This window comes from Hesperophylax consimilis, chromosome 22, assembly GCF_061612785.1.
Source record: "Hesperophylax consimilis isolate HC1 chromosome 22, BYU_Hcon_1.0, whole genome shotgun sequence".
Taxonomy (NCBI): Eukaryota; Metazoa; Arthropoda; class Insecta; order Trichoptera; family Limnephilidae; genus Hesperophylax; species Hesperophylax consimilis.
This window is the reverse complement of record NC_142857.1, coordinates 20,600,272-20,625,004: the sequence shown is the minus strand read 5'-3', so window position 1 is coordinate 20,625,004 and position 24,733 is coordinate 20,600,272. Positions and strand designations below refer to the sequence as shown.

Below are 24,733 nucleotides of genomic sequence, written 5' to 3'. Positions count from 1 at the left end.
GCAAGCTCCATCGACTGCTCTCGATATTTGAAAGCAGAAATTTATTATGAAGCCATACTGCAAGCCCCATCGACTGCACTCGATATTTGAAAGCAGAAATTTATTATGAAGCCATACTGCAAGCTCCATCGACTGCTCTCGATATTTGAAAGCAGAAATTTATTATGAAGCCATACTGCAAGCCCCATCGACTGCACTCGATATTTGAAAGCAGAAATTTATTATGAAGCCATACTGCAAGCTCCATCGACTGCTCTCGATATTTGAAAGCAGAAATTTATTATGAAGCCATACTGCAAGCTCCATCGACTGCTCTCGATATTTGAAAGCAGAAATTTATTATGAAGCCATACTGCAAGCCCCATCGACTGCACTCGATATTTGAAAGCAGAAATTTATTATGAAGCCATACTGCAAGCTCCATCGACTGCTCTTGATATTTGAAAGCAGAAATTTATTATGAAGCCATACTGCAAGCCCCATCGACTGCACTCGATATTTGAAAGCAGAAATTTTTTATTTTATTCTCACTTAAATAATAGTATTTTTCATCATATTTCAAAATTTGCATTTTTTACAATTTTTTTCAATAAATGTGTCGTATCTACTGAAAAATGTGTAAAACTGTAAAGTGGCAGGTTTGTTTCTATTTTGGTTCCGAAATTCGCGCTATGTACAGTTCAAAAGCATAATCCATAAGTACTAAGAACTGAGACTATTTAATTGACAAAACTGAAAATTATTATTTACTCACACCAAGTTTACTTCAAAATATCTTCTAACAAATCTTTGAGGAAGTATTATTTCTCCAAGATCTAAGTTATCCCACTTTCTGTTCAAACTCTACAGAGTTCGGAAGACGGCGGTGATCGCCACAATCTGTGTAGGTACTAACAGCAAAAACTCTCGAAAGATGGGCTCTGGCATTATGAAATTCGAAGTCATGTCTATATTGAACCATGGAGGTTTTAAATATCCATTTATCTCGGAAACGAGATAAGAGCCATTTAAAAAAGATTTATATTGTGATGTCGCTGACCATTTAAAGCCATTTAAAAAAGATTTTATTGTGATGTCGCTGAGATATTTAATTTAAACTTCAATACATTTAAAGCCAAATTAGTCCACCACTTTTTACATGTAAATACTGTATGAGAAATCATTATATTTTATTTCGATTTTCTATTGTTTGTTGTTTACTGATGTTAAAAATGAAATTTGTAATTGTTATGTACTTAAAAGCCCAATAGAGCGTCAATAAATAAATAAAAAATGGTGTTGAAACTCGGCCAGAACTAGTTACTAACACCATAGTGGTAGGTACTCTCAGTATCGCCCTGGGAGAAGTGAACATGTTGTAGGAGGGAGGAAACAAAGCAGGAAAAATGAAGAACTGTTCTCGTGTGACAAATATTGACAATCGTGTTCAGAGGTTGGGTGCGCGTTTGGCGTGTTTTCTTTGCACCTGTGCAGAAGGAATCAATGATCATCTTTCAATTCTTGAAAAGTTTTGATCAAATCTGAATAGCCAGGAACTTCCCCATCGTCCTCTTTACGATTTCCAACCCTTCCCCACTCCCTACAGCCTCAAAACAAACCCCAATTGGGGATGCCATTTTCCTACTGGATTTGGGCAGTTGGGGCTCTTCTGCGATGTTCACGTAAAAAATAAAGAAAACTGACGATTATTGCTTTGGATCTCCAGATTCAAGACGTTGAATCTGTTGACCAGTTGATCTGTTGATCCGTTGATACGTTGATCCGTTGATCTGTTGATCTGTTGATCTGTTGATCTGTTGATCTGTTGATCTGTTGATCTGTTGATCTGTCGATCTGTTTGAGTTGCCAAAGTTATTTGGTTTCTCTACGTCTAAAAACAACTGTTTTAATCGTTCAGCTAGTCATCCAAATTCTGAATAATTTTGTCCATTATTTTCGTGCGTCCGAATTAAATTCAAATTCTTCACAACTCCTCATAAGAAAGAAAGATTTCGGTTTTTAACTCCAAGCAAACTTCAGAAGATTTTCTCCACTTAAATATTTCTTTAAAAGCAAGTCTGGAAAAACTTAATTTCGAATTATCTTACGAATTTTCATCTAACAACAATTTGCTCAATATGAGAGTAACAAAATTTCCATTCTACTTTTAGGCTGGCCGCATACATACGTTTTTCGTATTCGATTTCCGAATTCGTTTTCCGTATTCGGACATCCGAATGCACGGAATCAGTAGAAAATACATTAACTGCCACACACGTTCGTTTTAGTTCCGAACGGAACAAATTCCTTACGCACGTTCCGAATGCGAGCCGGCGCGTTCGGAGAAACCGAATGGAAAAAACCTAATGACGTCATGTGGAACGCAGCTATTGCATACAGTTTGTTTGTGCCGACGCAAACGTACGGAAATTTCCGTTCGTAATTCAGTGTTGCCAACGGATCTTGACCTAATATCGCCGTTTCTCATACATAAGGTAGCGTAAAGTAGCCGAATTTGCTGTTAGGTGGGACATGTTTAAAATTGATGTTTTTACGTGAAAATAAAAATTTCGTGGGGGGGGGGGGGGGTGCCTAGAGAATTTCAAAAAAATAAAATTTGTCCCCAGAAAATAAAAAAAATTCATGGGGCTAGAGAATTTCGGGACATGTTTAAAATTGATGTTTTTGAAGTAGCTTAATTGGCCTTTTAAGCTACTTCACTTAGATTCTCGCTCTGAGTAGCCTAAATGGCGATATATCGCCCTTGTTGGCAACACTGGTACTGACGTTTATACATTCCGAATGAAGAAAAACGAACGTTTGCGCTAGTCTCACGGAATTCCGAATACGGAAAACGAATTCGGAAATCGAATACGGAAAACGTATGTATGCGGCCAGCCTAAACGTTAGTTTATTTTTAAAAGCAACTTTTTTCCTCTTGAAAAATCATACGATGTGCAGGTGTGTTAGCAGATGCAATAATTGTTCATTCCAAAACTCCTGCAAAGTCAAGTAATAATTTTATTAATAATATGTTCTTGGATAATTTACATGGCACCATTTTTGTGAAATATACCCCAAGAGCTTTTAAAAACGCAATAAAATAAATAATAATAAAACTATGGCTATGGGAGCAAAGCTTTATCAAGTTTTCTCTTACCTACGTACTTGCTTTCTCAAACTCTGATAATAGGGTAAAAAACAGCTTATTTTCTCAGACTCTGTACAACAGGTGGACTCAACACACAGCCTCCCTGGGCATTCTAGGGAAGCGTTCGATAGAGCCTTGAGAAGGGTTAATAACCTATTGCCTACAGGGATGTTCTCATGCGGACCTAGCGGTTGTATTTTAAAACTTTTCTTATTCGATAGTAGAATTCGAATGTTTCAGGCATAATATAAGTTTGTAGCCTTTTGGTTGTCCATGAAATGTGTAGGTAAGTGCTTTGAATACTGCGTTATGATTTTTTGTATTTGACACCTCACAATAGCGCCTCTGTCTACACATATAAATGGAAATTGGAATTAAACGTGTAGATGTAATTTCACTGTCCGGTAATATTATTTTTTTCCAATTAAAAACCACACTTTTTTCCATCATTCGTGGCCACTGGGTACTGGGATCACTAGGTCCAGCTTTCTGAAAAGATCGGGTTCGGTAAACCCGCTCGATTGAACGACAGTTCGCAACAGCCAGCCCCTCTCTCCCCGCCCTCTCTTCCTCGGCCCTCCATTTTATATTTCATTCCAATCCCAATAGCATTGGAATCCCTGTTGAAAATATCAAATGAAATCAAGAAATCTTTTGCATCTATCACTGATCCGAGTCGTTCGTGAACGAATCATTTCTACTGGGTACAGCCTAGTGGGTCACGTGATATTGACACACCCTTCTCTTTCCAGCAGCACCGTAGGGGTAAAGCGCTTCTGTCTTCTCCCTTCTGTCAGACAATTTAAGCAATTTTATTTAAACGAGTGTTGTAGTTTAACAAAATTGCCATAATAATAATAATAATACATCAATGGTACCCATATATGAGTATTTCTCAAAATAAATGTACGTAACGAAAATGTAGTTACGAAATAGTGTTACGAAATAGTCATAAGACGTAACTAAATAGTAAACATAAGGCTTGTTTACACAATGGCAAATTTTATTTTACTTTTTTTATTATTTATTCAATTTAATTAGTTGTCGTCTTTTTTAAATGTAAGTAATTATCCTTTACTTTTTATTTATTGTACATACTACAAACATACATAAACTCACGACCCAAATATTTGTATTTTGTTAAACCAAAGGGGTTTAAAAAAAAACAAGGGAGTATAAATAAATGTTTTTAATCAAATTATCAGCTCCCAAATTGAAGTACCTAACACAATATACAACAAATCTTAAGAAATTAAAGAACAGGCACTGTTTAAACTATTAAAAATTTAATAACATACAATTATTTAGTTTGAATCACTATCCATTAGCGTTTTATAAATTTCTTCCTCATCTTTATAATAATTGAAATCTTTCCGAGACAAATTTGGTCAGTTTTTCAGTCTTTGGTTTATCACTCTGCTTTGGCGCATGAATATAGTCATTTAGTGATAGAGATTTGGAGATAAGGCCCTTACAAACCACTTTCTTTTTTGTATGTATATTTTCCAGTTTTTCGTTTTTAAGATAGTCACTCCACATGGTTTATCTTTGATTTTGTTAGAATCTTCATTTTCACTATTCATATTTTCAATATCAGCGTTATTTTCTATGGCATTATTATTTACTATTATAACATCTTCGATTTATTATATAATCCAGTTTCAATGGGAATAGCATCATTATTAGTCTTAGTTTGTTTATGCAATAATATTTTCAGAATATTCACTTGCCTTTTCATCCGATTACAGCACTGTCTTAAATTCTTATTTCGACTTTTTAATCGAGTATTTTCTTCAGTCAGCTTTTGTAGTCTTTCCTTTAGGATTTTTTTATTATTTTTTCTACGTTCAAATGTATTATTGTCTTGTGTCGTAGGATTAGCCTTTTTCTTTCTTTCAGCTCTTTTATCATTGGCTTGTCTCCACTTTGCCCGTAGCTCTTCTTTTTCTTCTTCTGTAAGAATTTCTTTTTTTATTTTTGATATTTTCTATAACTTTTGTTAAATGTTTAATTCGGATTTCCTCATATTTATTTGTATTTTCCTTTTTCAGTCTTTCTCTGTAAGCGTTTTGCCTTTTGGCATTGGTTTTTGGGGGCATTCCTAAAAAAAATTATGCTGTAGTTATGGTTTTATCAGAGTAAATAAAAATAAACTTATATTTAAATAAGCTTTTATAAAAAACTTAAGGCACTTATAAATATTGTATAGATCGCCTGTAGAACGGATAGTGTGTATGAGTGCCTCAAGCTTATTTAAAATAAAACCAGTATTGGACGGCTCAGCTTGATCTTCAAGTACTTGTCATTATGTATAATGCCATATAATCGCGATGATAAAACATACAAGTCCGACGACACCTGTTCTGCCATTGACCATCAGGAATTTCCAGCATCCTATGTATTACAACCTACCTACTTTCCAGCGCCATCAACAGATCTGCTCTATGGTATAATAAATTTTATTTTTTTCCTATTATATCTAAATACATATGTATATTTGTGCATTGTGCATAATATATTACATTATTACTAAACTTACATAAGACTTTCATAAAAATGCTAGACACACTTACAATATACTTACTTTTCTTAATCACGTTGTAACTGTGTACACTCAGCTTTACATTGAACTTTTTCGTTACGTTACGAAATTCATAACAAACGTTACGAAATTGTAATAAGAATTTATGTTATAAAAAGTCAATGGTTTGATAAAATTTAAAAGTGTTAATATGTAAGCTTAGCAATGTTCGTACCGCACATGTTACAAAAAGATAAGTAGAAAAAGACTTACCGTTTTGTGAAAAAAGGCTAAAATATTTTCTGTTACGAAATAGTGGTCCCACTAAAGAAACACGTTATTACTGATTTTAACAATTAATGTTATGGCGGAGAAGTCAGACCAACAATTAATCAGAAAGAGGCTAGTGTTTCCCATGTTAAATTTTACAAATGGGTTAAAAAATTACGGTGGAAGTACTAATAAAACGTAACTAAAGAGTAGTTACTAAAAAGTAAATGGTGATGTCTCACTTTGTTTTTTGTGCATAAATTATTAATTTATTATGAAACCCCATAGAAAATTACCCTTTTACAGAAACTACATTTAATCAAGACCCTAAAACATACAAAAAATCACATATTATAACGTTATTATCGCATTTTATGAAGTATAAACAAATGAGGTGGGTAGGGTGGCAATTTTATTTTGTATGGAAGGTAAAAATCGATATTTTTTAAAAAATTAAAATATTTGTGAATTAATACGATTGTAATGTTTATTTTTCGATATTTTAAAGCCTAATATTTATTCTACAAAATGGTGCATATTTTTTTTGTATGATTAATTAAAAACATGTGAAATTTTTGAACTGTTTGTAGGCACACTTTATTTTTCCAAAATGTACACTTTTTTTGAGAAATACTCATATGTATTTTAAGTTGTAAGAGAACGTTCTCTCGCAAGTTCTGGTGCATGGTTCTGCCTACATTGCTCACGCAGGTATTTCTAATAATATTAGCATAAGAAAGGCAATAAGCACATCTGAATACACTCCCATGTCACATGATAAATATCCCGAGCATTCAGCGGATGATGAACGGCAGTCTCAATGGAAGATTAATTGAATAATGGCCGTCTCCGATATTTGACCCCATGAACTTTCGTGTATCGTTGCATTGCGCCCGCCGGCGGAGAACTTTATAACTTTATCTGTCCACCAGAAAGTTCAAATTATTTAACAGATAATACTTTTAACTGTGGTAAAAATACGAGATTCTGACATCATTTTAGGAGTGTTTGAAGAAAAAAATATGATGAACCATGGAACGTACAAAGTTTGATGGAACCAAGTCAAATCCATAGTGATAGATACCTACTCTCAGTAATGTGCTGGTGAAACACACCGCACCATTCAGAATAGAAACACTGCTTTTTTACGTTAACCCCACACAGGAGACCCTGAGGAAAATATTTTCCCTCAGGGCCTATGTCATCGTTGGAGATTCTGTGTGGACTGTGGAGGGTCTTTTCAAGGAAAGGAAGGAGAGGAAGGTCTGGGACGGAAAAGGTATGACGGTTGAGTAGGAATCTAGGGATCAGTGTATCTAGGATTGACTGCGAAACACTTGGGGTGACGTATGGCAGAGGTGTTGGTTATTCAACAAATGGTTCCCAGGACGGCGGTAACCAAACCCGTCTCCCAAATTTAAATGTAACCAGATCTAAATAGCCAGACACTGTCCACCTTCCTTTTCCCCATGCTTATCCTTCCATTCCTTACTCCCTTAAGCCTCAAAACATACCAAAACACACAACACAACATTGGGGATGCCATAGGTCCCACTTTCTTTGGGCAGTTGGGAGATGAATTCTGAGTTCACAATTTAATAATATAATCTATAAATTTGTAACCTATGTACCTAACTGTTAATAGGAACAATTTAAATCATTTGTAACCTATGCACCTAACTGTTAATAGGAACAATTTAAATCATTGGTTACCTATGTACCTAGCTGTTAATAGGAACAATTTAAATCATTTGTAACCTATGCACCTAACTGTTAATAGGAACAATTTAAATCATTTGTAACCTATGTACCTAACTGTTAATAGCAAACTAGTATTGTCTTCCTGCAAATGTAGGTAATAAGCACAAATCAATAACAAAAAATTTCAATTCAAAATGACGCTTTTGTAATTGATATTATGTAAAACAATTGTTAAACCACACGACGCCAGCACAATGCACTGAGCCTCTCCCAACTAGCAAATAAAATAATTAAAGCAACACAAGACTAATAGCGGGGCTTACTCGAGGCTCACAATTTAATTAATTCCGACGAATTCGTAACGACAAATATTTATTCTTTTAGACCAATCCCTACTGATGTAAGTTATTTACATTTAAGATTAATAAAAACAGTAACTTACCATTAAAATATTTTATCTAAAACGGTTTGAAGATTTTACAGAATTTTTTTTGCTACGAAATTAGTACCAGATTTTATGTTACTAGACATTGAATTAGTAACTTCTCAAAGTATTCTCGTAGAAATATCTGAGTTTTTAGTAATACTTTCATCAGCATAATTAAAATAAATCATTTTTCTAAGCCTGCCAAGGCAAATTCGACTGTAGGTCCGTCCATTACGCCGGACCGCGCGCCGAATATTTTTTGACACGACTTCATCACTTATGTCGTTACGATTCCCACTTTATTTTAGAGATTTGCTAGGGAAAATTCAACCGTAGGTCTGTCCAATACACCAGGGCCGCGCGTCGCATATTTTTGTGCACGGCTTCTTAACTTACGTCGTTAAGATTTCGACTTTATTTTAGAGTATTGTCCCGTCTTAAGCAGTTAAAAGGGCAAAGTGTATGAAATCAATTGTGACTATAATAGTGTATACGGGCCTTCTCATCAATATCCAAGTATTTATTAACGTACTTGCTACTTGGGAGCGGCTCATGGGGTATTTTCAAACTATGAATATAAAAATGTGTGGAATATTGTAAGTTTATTTTTCGGATTCTGATCACTGTACTAAAAATCATTTTAATATTTTCATTCATATTACGAAACGTTTCCAACTGGCTACAACGTCATTATGACATAGAAACCGCCACTAGCTGATAAGACGGCTGTCACCAACGTTGTCCGGTGTGAAGTCAACGCCGCGCCGCCGGATTCACGACTAAAAATGAACATGTCGCTTTGGCACAATTTTTGCAAATGGCACATTTTACGTTCAACGTAAAAATAAAATAATATTTTCGAGATTACCAAAAAACAGTCAAAATACCCTATTGTGTTGTGGGGGCCTCTTTTGGACGGAACCAATCACTGGGCTGATTTGGATGCGATCTGCGTTAAGAGGAAGCTCAAAGTCAAAAATATGTGTATTCTTGGTATACCTTAGATTGTAGGTAATAGGCATCAAAATCGCTTGACAGTCTAGAAGCGTTCGATTTCAAGCACAAAACTGATTTTTATTTATTTTGTAAATAATTTTATAAGAAAGCAAAAGATTTAATCAAGTGAAACTGTCACAGATAATCTTAGGTATAATAATTTTTTTTAAAGTTGTTTCCTTTATGCGTTCATACATTTCTATTGAAAAAATATTTTTAAGTAGTTTACATTTAGTAGTTTACTCAAGCGAAACGATAGGAAAACCTTCAATTTATCTAAAGCATATTTCTTGGTATTCATAATGTACACCAATTCGTTATAAAGATTAATCGAAATAGTGATTTGGCATTAAGCTTCGCCTTAATTTTTATTTCATTTGGGAAAACATACAGTTGATTGCACATTTAAAAAAATTGCTTTATTTGGTTGGTTTCCTTAGTTGCATCAATCTTTACTATACTTTATTTTTCATTTTAAAGAATGTAAATCATCAATTTATTGACATTATTGATAGTGAAATTGAAAAAGGAAAGTATCTAGTGAAAATAAATTATCTATTCGATACTAATTGAAACAAATATAAAATATACATAAGTTAAACTGGACTAGTTAGGTAGGTATACATAAATAATCATCACAAGAAAGTGGCAACATAAACAAATTAAAAGAAGATTAAACAACGTAATTATAATGAAATAAAAAACTTGAAGATATACTCGTAGGTATAAACACAAAAGGAATACGGAGCATAATAATTAAATACAGACCAAATAGTCATCATGTCCGACGAACAGATGTGCGCCAATTATACATAAGAACACTACCAAACTATATTTTTGACCAAAAAAAAAACAAATTTCAACCAACACGTGCAAAAAAATTAAAACTATGACAGTAATCACAAGCTTTGGACAAAGACATCACAAATACCATGCAATAAAAGCATTCTACAATATTTCACACGATGCAAAAAACGAGGGAACCAAAAAAGATTTCAGATACAAAATTAAAAGATGGATTAAAACAAAAAACAAATTTTATAACGCAAAATAATAATAAAAATGTATACGTAATCCACAATAACATTCCAATACACACTTCATTATATTCAACAGTACCTCCTAATATTTGCCGATTTTTTTTGTTTTTCATTGCCGCCTCATTTTTTATTTAATATATATAGAAGTGGGTACAGTGATGTTATATAAGTACATAATATGGTTAAAAAATATATTTATATTCGCAATCTCACCAATGGTTGGTGAGATTGCGAATAACTGGTTCTTGTGTTTGGTGAGCGAGTTACACTAATTACAAGGAAAATAGAATAACATTATGCAATAGGTAAGTATTTATACATTATAGGAACACTTGAAACTGTAACTTCAGTTTTAGTTTAAGTTTGTTGATATCCTGTAATTTCTTTATTTCAATCGATATTTCATTTATTATGGTTTTTTATTTCTTTTCAGTTTTATTTCATTTCGTCTTTTTATTGAATTTTATTAAATTGTAAAATGGGGCAAGGTACCCAGTGAGGCCCACATTATCACAATAAAATAAAGAAAATACATTATACCACTGTATAAATAACGAAAAAATATTAACCTTATTATTTATTTTCTTTTAGTATACATGTAATATAATATAGAAGTTATCAGCGTTTGAAAAGATGTTTTTAAATTTTGCCACGTCCTCGAAAAATGAATGTTGTGTGTAGTTCGTTTTTGAGTATGAGGTGTGGAATAGTCGTTTTGAGTTTTGAGCGTGTTTCATACTGATTGCCTGATAATGGTAGCCAACCTCCGATAAGAGAGAGCACGAGAAAAAATTAAAAATTATATAAAATCTAAAAGTCCGTTCCTGTTCGAAAGCTTCATGGAGTCAGTTGTCAATTGCCGCACCCATTGAACCCGAACTGACCTTTTGTACCTACAATTGACTGTGGATCCTTATACAATATACATACTATACTTTACTGTCTTCTCGGCAAATAGTCCCGCTTTCTCACAGTCCAGTAAGGAATCGACATAAACCGAGTGCTGTAAGACGCATCACACAAAAGTAAAGTTTACTACGGTTTGCAGCGCAGCCATTGTGGGTGTTTTCTGGGCAGGGTTTCACAGTTTACGATACGGGCTAAGCTAAGTCCCATGCGGCGCACTTTCAAATTACTTACTATTATTAGGTATCATAATATTATACAGTCTTCAAAGAGTCGTAGCGGGGAAATGAAAGGAAAATTGGAGTGAGATAACGTAATTTGTATATTGATTGCGAAGATAGTTTATGAACATAGTAACTTCGTGAGTTGTTGCTTGATAGCGACACGCGCGACATCTTTTACGTGTTCAGAATATACCTGTTATTTTGAGTCAATTATATCCACAGTGGAACCGTATTCAGGCAGAAGTAAAAAAAAATATATTTTGGTGAGATAGAACTATGGCATCCCCAACAAGGAATTGCAGTCTTTTAATATTTTTTTGTTATCAATCTACCTTCTAACTTAAATACCAGTGTCTATATTTTACTGTTTTAATAGTTAAATTAATTTTAAAAGATTAAATTTGTCTGGTCTTCTTAAAACGCATAAAATCTGTGGTTTGTCTGTGTGATGTCAGTCACAAAAAGCCTCCGTTTTGCTTCAACAGGCACTTTATTTGAATAGCGGCGTCGAGAGTCAGGACATTTTTTATTCTTAAGTTTAACCGCTTTTAATATTGAAGATCACTGGGTAAATTGTCAGCAGAAATGCTGACAATTTACTGAAGAAATTCAGTACTGTTATTGTACTCTACCATAGAGCAAAAATACATCCGTGACCGCACCTTGTTTCATAGGTTTTGAACAATTCATTAAATTTCAAAGTAGATTTTCAAGTTCTGTGTAGGTTCTATTCAAGTTCTGTTATTATTTCATTTTTCTGAAGTCCCTGGCCAATAATGATATAATAATAGAACTTGAATAGGAAATTCGCAGAACTTGAAAATCAACTTTGAAATTTGATGGCTTGTTCAAATTCCGTGAAACAACCCGTCCTTCGACAAGTCTTCAAAAACCTTCATTGATACGAGGAAAATGGTGTGACGCCGCCAAACTAACCAATAAGAAAAATGCTTCTTTATCACTTAGGTCAACTGCATTTTGTTGCGGGGAACATTTTGTTGCGGGGAACATTTTGATGCAAGTACAATAGTTTAATTCAGGTGATCTAATATTTTTTTGCCAAAAATATAACCTATATTGTACTTATAAGTTTGATTACACCTTGGTGTTTCAATTACAAATTTTCTCTTAAAATTTACATTTGTTTCTAGAATTTTTCCTTTGTGGTCCCTATTCTTATATAATAATTAGAATTATAATAACATCATTTAAATATTATGTAAGCAGATTACCATATAAATTTTGTTGTGTTATAATTTCGTTCAACTAATTTTGACATTAACCTCAAAATTGCCAACATAAAATAATATACCTATAACTATCACTAATTTTCTAAAATATATCCTTAGGAGACATACTTATTTCTGTTGGCCTTTTTAAGATGTACAATTTCGTTGTACATTATTTGTATGTATCTCATAAGGTTTAGCCAGCGTTTGCAATGTACTGCTCTAAAAAAAAATTACTACTTGATTATAAAACATCGACTTTTCTCTACTTTCTATAAATACAATGTGCATGTGTTATATATGTTAACCTTCCGGGAGAAATTCTCTAAATGATAGTGCGAACCCTATCAATATCTGTTGGGTAGTTTAGAAGAACTGAGCGCACAAACAGACAGATGCGGATAGCGACTTTTATACTATTTAGAGATTACTCGACGTTCTAATATTTTGGTTTCTTAGTAAATTTCAACACACTTTTTGTCAATAAATAACATTAATATATAAGACAAACACCATAGCATCTTGCCTTTAAGTTAGTAAATGTATAAAAGCTTCGTGGCTCCTAGAGATGAAGAAACGAGAGATAAGAAACACTGTAAATCTCACGGTTCGAGTTTTTTGCGGAGACAAATTTTTTAGTAGGAAACGCCTACATAATTTAAAGTCCGCAATCTGTATAACATAATGCTCTGAGTAGAAACACAGAAAAGGAAGTAAACATTGCCCGTTTATTGTCCGATGCCGCTGAGAGCTCCGTTATAACTTATTGTTTAAATTAACGTTATAATGTGGAAATTAACCCACTTCCCGACATCCGATCGAGCTGACACTCGGCAGATAGACTCGTTATCGATAACAACGCATTAAATTAATCAATTGGTATAATCAATAACGGACATTTATGCATTTATCTATAATTTAATAACATTACACACGAAATGAATGTCGGTCCTACCCTTTTGGGATTTGGCTCAGTTGTTAGCGCTTTTGACTCCAGTCTCTGGAGAGGAAGCTTCAATCCTCAGTCAAACCAAAAAACGTAATTTTAAATACATCTATCAATAAAAATAGATATTTTATGGTTAAAAAAACTCTGTTAATTACGGGTTGATTTTTTGATAAATAACGCGTAATACGGAGATCAATAGCAAATAAATTTCACCTAAAGTAAAAAACACTTCCCCGCAATATAATTATAATCGATTTTCATTCCTATTTAACAGTTTCCTGGTGTATAACATGATGTCACCTATTGCCTACTAATTGTTCCAGATTCAACAGCAGGTGATAGCGGCCCCCCGCACCCTACGTAGGCAGATGACGCTCACCATTAAACCTGGGACTCCCCTGGCTGAACTGGGTATTACAAGAAGACAGATGGAGGGTAAGTTAATTTTATTTTGTTGGTAGATAATCAATGTGTATATTCAAGTAATTAAATTATCATATCAATCTGAAATTTGTATCTAAATTTCGTCATCCATTCTCTCTTTGTTCTGAACTAAAATTTACTGAATCATCAATTCAAAGTAGAAGATAATATCTCTAAATAGTATGAAACAAAGTTACTATCCGCGTCTGTTTGTTTGTGCGCTTGGTTCTTCTAAACTACGTAACGGATTTTGATAGGGTTTTCACAGGGTGAACTTAAAATAATTCATAATATGTTCTTTCATAGATGGCGCTAATTTAATTATTTCACTTATATACGCGTTTTGCAAGTTATACAAATACAATATTGTATCGATGATTCACTCCAATATTGTAGGTACTTGCAAATGATTATTTTAATAATATAACTAAATTACCGGCACATTTGAACGCGTAGATTATAACCAAAGATATTAGAAGAACGAGATATGCTATGTTGGCCGCCGGACCGTAGCCGGAGTACTACCTAATTAGGGTACTTTGAACAGTATCGGGATGTGTACGCACAGAAATCTGTTCTATGTATTAGTGCGGATAGCTTAGCGCAAGCGAAGGTGTGCAGTAGTATTGGTGAACAAAACCGGCGACACTCGGCAAAACAATTCCACTCAGTACGAACTGCGCATAGCACATCTCGTTCTTCTAATATCTTTGATTATAACTAACTAATTTCTCCGGGCAGGTTTATATATATATAATACATGCATATTAAGCCATACAGGAGAATTATGTCAGACCTGGTTGTGTTACACAGAGTCATTAACAACTTAATTGATAGTCCTGCTATCCTGGCCACTATTAAACTACATGTGCCGACTAGGAATACAAGACAAAATATAACATTCTTCTGTAATACATACACGACCAACTATCAGACACACTCACTGACCAATAGGATGCATGATCTGGGCAACAAGTATGGAGGTGCTATTGATTTATTTATTGACTCCATTTATAGAATTAAGCATAATCTATACCAACACTTTGTCGAATCCTACAAATTAGAGTAGCGTTGGTAAATTAGTTTTAATGCTTTGTCTTATATGTAGTGTTGTTGTAATTTCTTTTTTTACTTTATGTTACTCTTAAGTTTTACTAATATTGCTTTATATTTAGTTTTTTTTTTCTTTTAATTATTTCTTAATATTTTCTCATTATACATTTTCTCATTATACTTGTAATCACAATTTTACAATAGTGTATTTTGTACCTTCTTTACAATGGATTACATCTATTTACTGTCAGTATCTCCTGTATAATACAGATATTCTCCTATGTACACTGCATCATGTATCACTTATATGTAAAAACCTTTTTAGGCATATATAGTAAATAAATAAATAAATATAAGGTAGAGAAAAATCGAGGAACGCCGGTTACACGTCTGCTAGTTAACATCTAAATGAAACTTGACTCCATTATTTTCACAAAAATTACAGATAATAATCATACTAAGTGATGTCCCAGAAGATAGAGGTCCAGGGTTTGATCCCCAGTTACGACAGTTATGTACGACAAATGTGAAACATTATGTTACCCCCACCTTATATACGCCTTTGCGGGTAGGAGAAGAGAAAGATTAATGTTGACTGAAGATGTGTCGGGTCACTAAACATTGCTAAAGACATTTAAAGTAACATTTAGGTCCTGAATGGTGGTTTCTCTTCAGGGCGATACCGATAAATAATGTTAAATTCTAGAATTCCGTGCCGCCTTCAATGTGATTGACAAGAACGGAGACGGCAGCATCACCATGGCCGAGCTGGAACAGATGATGAGGAGCCTGGATCAGTTTGCTCGCACCGAGGAGCTGCAGGAGATGATCCGGGAAGTAGATGCCGATGGTAAGTAGTGTAATCTACAACAGAATCTGCTAACCTCGTCATCCTGGCGGATTGTATAAGAGTACATATGCTCAAATGTGAAACTGGTGCATTTGGAAACAAACATTGAACGCATTACTTGGGCTTGGGCTTGGTGCAGTGTATGCGGTGAGCTTTTAGGTATCTAACACAGTAGATCGATAAAATGTTTATCGATAATGTCGGTAACTTGTCATCCTTCCCGAGCGTGACTGCAGATTGCCAACGAACAAACAACAGTTCAGAATGACTAAGTGTTCTTAATTATAACTGTTGTTTTCAAGTTAGCGATCGTCAGTCGTGCTCGGGATCGTTGACAAGTTATCGACATTATCGATAAATCCTTTATCGATCGACCATGCTAGTTACCCAGAGGCAGGCAAATAACTTTGAAAAACAGCAAAAACAGCATTGATTCCGTGGTACCTAGTTCGACAAAAAATGTGGCAGTCGGTACAATAATGCGAAAGCGCAACCAAGACCACAAAGAAGTATTTAAAAACTGATTAAGGCTTTGGACACATATTGCTATATTATGCGCGCATAAATAGAGCGTGGCATGTACGTATTATATGTTGGGCTGACACACTACGCTATAATCTTCTCCAGGAGAGGCGGTCAAATCAATTGGGGGACTGCCGCGGAATATCATTTCTTTGTATGGGATCTGTCACTTTGATAGTTGACAGCTGCGTAATTACCACGCTCCTTAAATTCCGTAAATTGTTATGATCCCTTCTCCTGTCGTAGGTAGGAGAGGACGCCCACACTTATAACACATCATCTTTTTAGGTGTGACAGTTCTGTATGGGATTGTGTGGCGAGCAATATGGAGTTATATAAAACGCTTTGAACTTATAGCATAATGTATCACCCCCCTTTATAAATGGATCTATGTGAATTTCGATTTTGTTTTCTTGAATGAAAGCATAAATAAATTAATGAATGAAGTGGAATCTTGGAAGTGAAAATTAACCCACTTCCCGACATCCGTTCGAGCTGAAACTGGGCAGATAAACACGCATTATTCTGAAATTGGGTGACATTATAAAAAAATATAGCAGTTAATGTAGGAAATAAATATCGGTACCATTCAATTAGGAATTGGCTTAAGTGATAGCGCGGTTCACTCAATTTAGTAAGTCCTTGGGGAGGAAGGTTTAATCCTCAGTCAAAAAAAAAAAAAATGATGTGTTTTTAAATTCATTTGTTGATAAAAAGAACATAAAGGTACATGTAGGTACTATAGTAAAAATACTTTTTATCGTTGATTTTTATAAAAACCTTTTTTCGCCGGCCTGCGCTTAAAAACGCTTTATTTTTATTTTTTTTATTTTTATTTATTTTAGGAACATTAACAGTCTTAGTAATATAATATACATAAGAGAATAACAAAAAACAGACCAATTATTAATGTTCACAGATATATATAGAAACATAAAACTAACCTGCAAACGATAAACCTATAATATGCCTACCATAAACAGCAATAAATAAAAGTGATTTTAACTATACTTAAATAGACTTGGGTTGGAACGGGAAAGGGGAGGAGAGGGATGAGGAAAAGTTGCCACGCAGGTAATATTAAAATATTAGGTACAATCATTTTAACAGTGGTTAATATGAGTTAGAATGTGATACAATGAAATTCTGTAGTGATAGTAACTAGCAGTGAATATGTCAGCACGAGTGTCTATATTTGCAAATTTATTATTATAGTAGTTACATGTCCTTTGCATAAATTCATTTTGGTTGGAATTGGTATTGCATCTATCAATGTAGAAAAGGGTATTTTGTCTGCTGTATCGAATTGGCGCATGGAAATTTATTTTGTTCAGCAACTCCGGGCAGTCAACTTTAGAGTTAATAATTTTATACAAGAGCATCTGATCAGCGACAATCCTCCTGTTGAGTAGTTTCGTGATTCGAAAATGTTTCTCGATTTCGTCGTAAGAGTTGTATATGTTAAATGATTTAAAATTGAGGAATTTGAGAAATCGTTCCTGAACTCTTTCTAACCTGTTAACATAAACAATATAGCGCGGGTTCCAAACCGGTGAACAGTACTCCAGGTGAGGACGAACATGTGAATTGTAGAGAGTCAGATATGTCTTAGTATTTTTGAAAAATTTGCATGTTCTCAGTACAAAACCTAGACTTTTTGATGCTTTGGTGACAATGTTATCAACGTGTTTATCAAAGGTAAGTTTAGAGTCCAAGAAAACCCCGAGATCACGCACATAGTCTTTATTTGTTAAAATCAATCCAGAAATGGTGTAATCATGCAGTATTTTCACACGGTTACGTGTGAATGTGACTTTGCAACATTTAGAAATATTGATAAAAAGCTTATTTCTGAGACAGTAATCCGTCAGTCGATCAAGATCTGCTTGTAAACGCGCAGAACAGTCCGGGGAGCTTATAGGAAGGTATATCTTCATATCGTCAGCAAATAGTAAAATTTGAGCGTTGTGAAAACATGTCGTAATATCATTAATATAGATAGAGAAAAGCAAAGGACCCAAAATGGACCCCTGAGGCACACCGGAAGTAATGATTTTCCAGACCGAGGAAAATCCACCCACTGTCACAGCCTGGGATCTGTTTGTTACGTATGAGGATAACCAACGAAGGAGATCTCCATGAATACCATGATTAGCAAGTTTTCTAAGCAGAATGTTGTGGTTGATCTTGTCAAAAGCCTTGCTATAGTCGGTATAGATTGTATCAACTTGCACACGTTTATCCATGGAGGCAGACAAGAAGTTTGTAAAAGTTATAAGATTAGTAGCAACAGAGCGACCTGCAAAGAATCCATGCTGAAATTCGTTGATCGAATTCTTTACCACAGGGAATAACTGGTCATAGACTATGTTTTCGAACACCTTTGAAAAAATGCAAAGCTTGGAAATGGGTCTATAATTATCTGCTTCACACTTAGTTCCCGATTTATGAATTGGTGTGATGTAGGCTCTTTTCCATATATCTGGAAATGTACCAGTCTTGATCGATATATTAAACAGTATTGATAGCGGGAGTGACAAATGATTTGCGCACTCGGTAATGAACAGTGGTGGGATACCATCCGGCCCAGCTCCCTTGCTAGAATCGAGCCGTTTTAAATATTTGGACACGAGGTCAGCATCGATAAAAACTGATCCCATCGCACAAACCTGCTTAACTACAGAGTCATCGCAGGAAATCACCAGAGGGTCAGCCGGTTCGTAGACAGAATGAAAGTAATCAGCAAATAAATCACAGACTGCCTGTCCACCCTCGGCTGTTACATCCTTAAGATTTAATACGCTAGGAATAGATGCTGATAGTTTTTTTGATTTAACATATGACCAGAATGCCTTGGGATCTTTGGCGATATTCTCTTCAGCATTATTAATAAAGTCTTCGTGACACTTTTTTGCCATTTTTTTCTGTCTGGTGCGTAGCCTTGAAAAAGTAATGTAATCGGAAGGGTTCTTGTAGGTTGTATATAGTCTGTGAAATTTCTGCTTTTCACGAATAAGTTTTATTAATGATGAGCTATACCACGGGGGGTAGGAATATTTACCAGTACGCCTCAATGGAACCTTATCAGCGATCAAATTATTAATAATATTGTAAAAATGCGATACTGCAGGATTGACGGAATCGGTAAGGTTAAGTGCGTTCCAATCTTCTTGTGCCAGGCTATCTCTTATATCATCATAATTAGCCTTGTGGAATGAGGGCCGTTTAATTGAGTTTTCCTTTATGACCGGGGGTTCAACGAACTCAGCAGTGATAATGATGGATTTATGATGAGCATCCTCAGGAACCAACGGATCGTTCGCGGGAGCTACGCGTACCAAGAAATTACAGAGAACGAGATCAAGAATTCTTCCTAATGTATTTTGAATACCATTATATTGGTGGAGGTTACAGTAATTAATATTGTCGATAAATGTTGAGCTTATTGTAGAAGTGTAGTTGCTAGGAATCAGGTTAACCTCACCCACAGGAAGAGTCCAGGTAATATCGGGTAGGTTAAAGTCTCCCATGATAAGAAACTTGCCGTCTGGTTGATTCAAAAGCTTAATACCTAGATCATTCGAGAAGGCGGTGATTCGAGCATTGAAGTTGAAACTTTTTGACAGGTATGTACAACAGAGATGAACGTTAGTGAATCCAGTTGCACGTGGGATTCGAAGAGTAACCCATATGTCCTCATCCGTAGAACACCATGAGTAATTACAAATTGCATTGAGTTCCTTTTTGACAGCCAGGAGCACACCACCACCCATGGTTACACCTTCGATACTTCTGTCGCGTCGGAATACGTTGTATCTTGAGTCAAAAAGCTCACCATCTGAAATAGTATCTGTAAGCCAAGTCTCTGTTATGCCGATAACGTCATAATCACCGCTCGTAACACTACGAAGAAATGTGTCAGTTTTAGTCCTCAGACCGCGTACGTTCTGATGAAAAATACTTAAAGGCAGTGACTCTTTTTCAGTTGAGTGTCAATAACAGAGAATGCGTGAATAGAATGTGAGGTACAATATAGTATTATCTGCAGAAAATAAAATAATAGTAATATCTCTAAGTAATTGTTCGTTACGAAAAGGAGTGGATCCTATAGAAGCATAATACATTGTGAGTAACATGTGCACTTGGAAATGAACGCTTAATGGGCCATTCGCACATCAGTATTACAGAATTCCGAGTTAAATTATCGAGTGACATTTGAAATATGAAGTACATAATAATATGATGTGTACAGAAAGTGAGAACATCTTGCAGTTGACAGGAGTTGTGAACATGATGATATAATAAGGTAATGTTGTGAGAGTATAATAAATATAATAGTAATGCAGTTGCAACATGAGAGGGAGGGTAGCGGGCGTGTGGAGGGAGAGGAAGGGTAGCGGGCGTGTGGAGGGGGAGGGAGGATAGCGGGTGTGTGGAGGGAGAGGGAGGGTAGCGGGCGTGTGGAGGGGGAGGGAGGATAGCGGGCGTGTGGAGGGAGAGGGAGAGGGAAGAGTAAACAATAGTAATAGAATGAGCAGTATTTTCTTATGAAATTTTCTGGAGGTCGTCTTCCCTCCTGACTAAAAAAGCTGGTGAATTATCGTTTTTTCTCACTAAGATCTTACAGTCCTTTACCCATACAAATCTGTAGCCTGCTTCCCGTGCCTTGCTTTTAACTTTGGAGAGCAGAATCTTATTGTTGATTGTTAAGTGGTTGTTAACATAAATTATTGCTTCTGGTCCGGAATATTTCAGGTCGGTACTGGTGATCTTCCTGGCCTTCTTAGATAGTGCAAGAAATTCCTCCTTTCTCCGTTTGCTTGCAAAACGGATGATTATCGGCTTAACCTGGGCGGACTTGGTAGCCACTCGCGTCACTGTGTCCACATCTTCTGGTTGTAGTTCAAAGCCAATCTGTTCGCCTATTTTCTTGGCTATGCAGAGTAAGTTTTCTCCCTTCGTCATTGGCACGTTCTTGATTTCTAGGTTTTTCACACGGGAGAGCTGATCGCGCTCGTCCAGTTCGTATCTGAAGATTTCCATGTTCTTCTTGATGGATGCAACCTCCGAAACTAACTTTTCGACAGTCTCCAGTCTCTTCTCAACCGCCTCCACCCTTTTTTCCGTATCGGACATAGCTGCTAGAGCAAACTCGAGGCTCTTCTTTATGTCAGATATCTCTCCCCACATGGGCTTGATGCGAGTGAGCTCGACATCGATTTTGTTGAGCTTCTCCATTATTTCGGCTAGAGAACTAGCCGGTACCGTTTGTGAGGACGCTGCTGGAGTTACAATTGGAGACCCACTGCGGGCTGCATTACGCGTACACGGCTTCATAATGTTGTTATAGTCGGTTCACTTATGTTGACTGGTCCAAATTGTGTTTATTTTATACACAGATAAACACTGGATATTACAGCAACTGTCACTTGATCGAAAATAGTGTTGATAAGTAGATAAGTTACTCCTGTCAGACTAGCGCCTTTAAAAATATATATTTGAAAGTTTTCGCTTCCGCATTATTTAGTCGCATTTTCGCATTATTTAGACGTGTCTACATTTTCGGCGATCTAGGTACCGTGAAATTAATGCTCAATGCATTTTCAGAAGTTCAACAAAATTTTCTGGAAATAACGCAGGCCCTAGTTAGGAGCTGGATATATTTATTTAAAGAACAGTTTCTGGTTATGTGTATTATATTCAGCGTGTATATATATATATATATAATATAATATCGATAATATCCCCATATAAGATCTACACAGTGTCCGGAAACTCGCGTAAGTATACTTATAGTAAATATAAATATAAGCGGGAAAATCTATCACATAGAAAACACAAAATACTTGATCTAAAAAAATTTAATTTCAGATTCAATCTCTTTAGATTGAAAGTATTGGCACTGTCTTACTCACCTTTGCAACCACCATTCGAGATTCTACTTCTTAGCTTGTTTCTGCTTTTCTCTCGTCCCAATGAATCGAAATGAACGGTAACTGACATGTCCGCTTTAGTTTAAGGCGCGCCTCCAACATTTCCAAATAGCAGCAAACATGAATGTTTTTTTCTTCAATTAATGGGTTTATTATAGGTTTTGAATATTTCGTCCACCATTCTAGGCACATGCTCGTCAGATTACTTTGCCATTCGATTAGATCACTGATTATTTTGCTGCCATGAAAGATGAAAACATCACTTCTTGTTCATTTCTTGAAACTCTAGTATTGATCATGTTACCAATAAAAAAAAAAGAAAAGTGAACATCCTCTACGCCTTCTAACGTTAATATTTTTTTAACACGGGCTCAAATGAGTTCACTTTTGTCGATTTTGCAGTTTTCCTAGTTCCTGACTAAACTCAAATACCTTGACAACACTGCGTTTGTCTCTATTTCCAGGCGACGGGACCGTGAGCTTGGAGGAGTTTGTGATGATAATGAGCAACATGGGGTCTAACCAGGCCGAGGACGATGAGAAGGAACTGCGCGACGCCTTTCGCGTGTTCGACAAGCACAACCGCGGCTTCATCTGCGCCTCTGACCTGCGTGCCGTACTGCAGTGCCTGGGCGAGGACCTCAGCGAGGAGGAGAGTAAGTATCATCTCCTTTTAACCCTTAGATAAATACTAGTTTGTCAGTAGGCAGAGAGAACGAATTTCCACACATCTCTCTCTTGGCACATCTCTACATTCATGTTATATAAGTACCTACCTACCCATTTATTATACCATAGAATAAAGACAAGAAGAAGGTTATCTGTATTATCGCGTATATAAGATAATATCCCCACATAAGTTCTACACGGTGACCGGGAACTCGCGTAACACAAGCGGAAAAATCTACATTGCATAGAAAACTCAAAATACTTGATCTAAAAAATTTCAATTTCGGATTTGACTTACTCAAATAGAAAGCTCAAATCAAAAAAGTACAGCACCTCAAAGTTTGGGAATCACTGCTGAAGAATTTCCAGTTTAATAACTTATCGTTTTCTATTTCAGTTGAAGATATGATCAAAGAAGTTGATATTGATGAAGATGGAAGAATCGATTTCAATGGTAAGAATTACAAAAATAGTACACAACATTCAATCAAATAAATAATTACCTACTGCATAATATATACTCATAATCAAAGTTACACATCCCTGGGTGGGATTTAACCTCCTCCATAGATATTCTCCACTAACTTTGGCCTATTTTTCTTCTTCCTCACTGTCAGTCCACCCCTTCCTCGATCTTCCTCCAAGTTACTTTCATTGGGGCACTCATGTGGTAATGGTTTTTGTTCTGTTATCTGCCATTCTTTCCACATGGGCCACGGCCAGCCCTTTACAGTCTTTGGGACCCACTTTATCTTATAATGGTCAGTTAGATTCTCGAGTAAATAGTTGATTTTCATTCTGTATTTTGTCTCGATAGGCACAACAATTTAAGTGCTACACGTAGACATCCAAATTAGACGCCTTAACATGAAATCTGAAATTATTTCGACGAGCTGGAAGCAAACCACTTGGGTTCAAGAATGCTTTGTATAAACTATGATGTCAGTCATACGTTGACCACCGAAGAGCGCGCGTTGAAATAACCAAACCATGTGCAGAGTAGTAAAGTTCACTAAAGTAAGGCAAAGGTTTGCAGCGCTATCCATTGAGAGACTTTTCTGAACAGGATGTTCGTTCTTAAACGAATCGCCTGGCGTAGCAACGCTAAAACAGTGATATTACGATGCGAGTTGTCTGTATACCTTCATATTGGTTTATTAACAAATCACCGAAAGTGGGTCGTTAACGCCGCGTAATTTGGTTTGTTCCACTCTCCCTGATTGACTCATCTATTCATTTGAATGTCTAAAGCAGGGTATTCACCAAGAGTGTAGCATGTAACGTATCTGATACTGTATCAATCTGAAAGTGGGTGCGGCTCGTCCACGGTAACCGCGTATCCAGCTACGAGCTCCCGGATCCGCCTTTAGTGCTCGCTATGGTGCTCGCAGTGAAACCGCCGTCGGCGGGTCACTGCGAGCATACTGCGCTCCACCCGCGAGCGGCTCGCAGAAGGATCGTGCCTACGTACTCACTTGATACAGTATCAGATATGTTACATGTTACACGGTTAGGTGAGTACCCTGCTTATGGTGCTACACCATTTAAGTAAAGTTGTATAAATTCTGTACTAAAGTTATATTTATTATTACTTTTAGAGTTCGTCCAAGCTCTCGGCAAACCCGAGGATGAAGAGAGTGAAGATGAATACCTGGAAAATGAGAAGTAGATAAAAACCCTAAATCTGAAATGTTCGCATAATATATGTAATTATAATGTAGTACATATTATACAAAATGTAGTTTTTGATTGGTTTTACGAGTTATGCAAGTAGATACATACATATTTCAAAGGTTTATAGAGATTTGCTGCTATACAACACGTTTTGTGGTATAAAAATAAAAAATTAATTACATCAAATTTACAGTCTTTCATTAATAAAAATTGATC

General features: G+C 35.7%; 1 protein-coding gene across 1 annotated transcript in view; it reads left to right on the top strand.

Moving 5' to 3' along the window:
* The window catches only part of LOC149413213 (neo-calmodulin-like), a 102,631-nt gene extending 77,898 nt beyond the window's left edge, over positions 1 to 24,733 (top strand). The window contains exons 2-6 of the mRNA XM_089645224.1: positions 13,717 to 13,828; positions 15,576 to 15,719; positions 22,639 to 22,830; positions 23,241 to 23,297; positions 24,442 to 24,733. Coding sequence (XP_089501350.1) covers positions 13,717 to 13,828; positions 15,576 to 15,719; positions 22,639 to 22,830; positions 23,241 to 23,297; positions 24,442 to 24,512 — 576 coding nt within the window. The 3' untranslated portion in view covers positions 24,513 to 24,733. The remainder of the gene's footprint in view (positions 1 to 13,716; positions 13,829 to 15,575; positions 15,720 to 22,638; positions 22,831 to 23,240; positions 23,298 to 24,441) is intronic.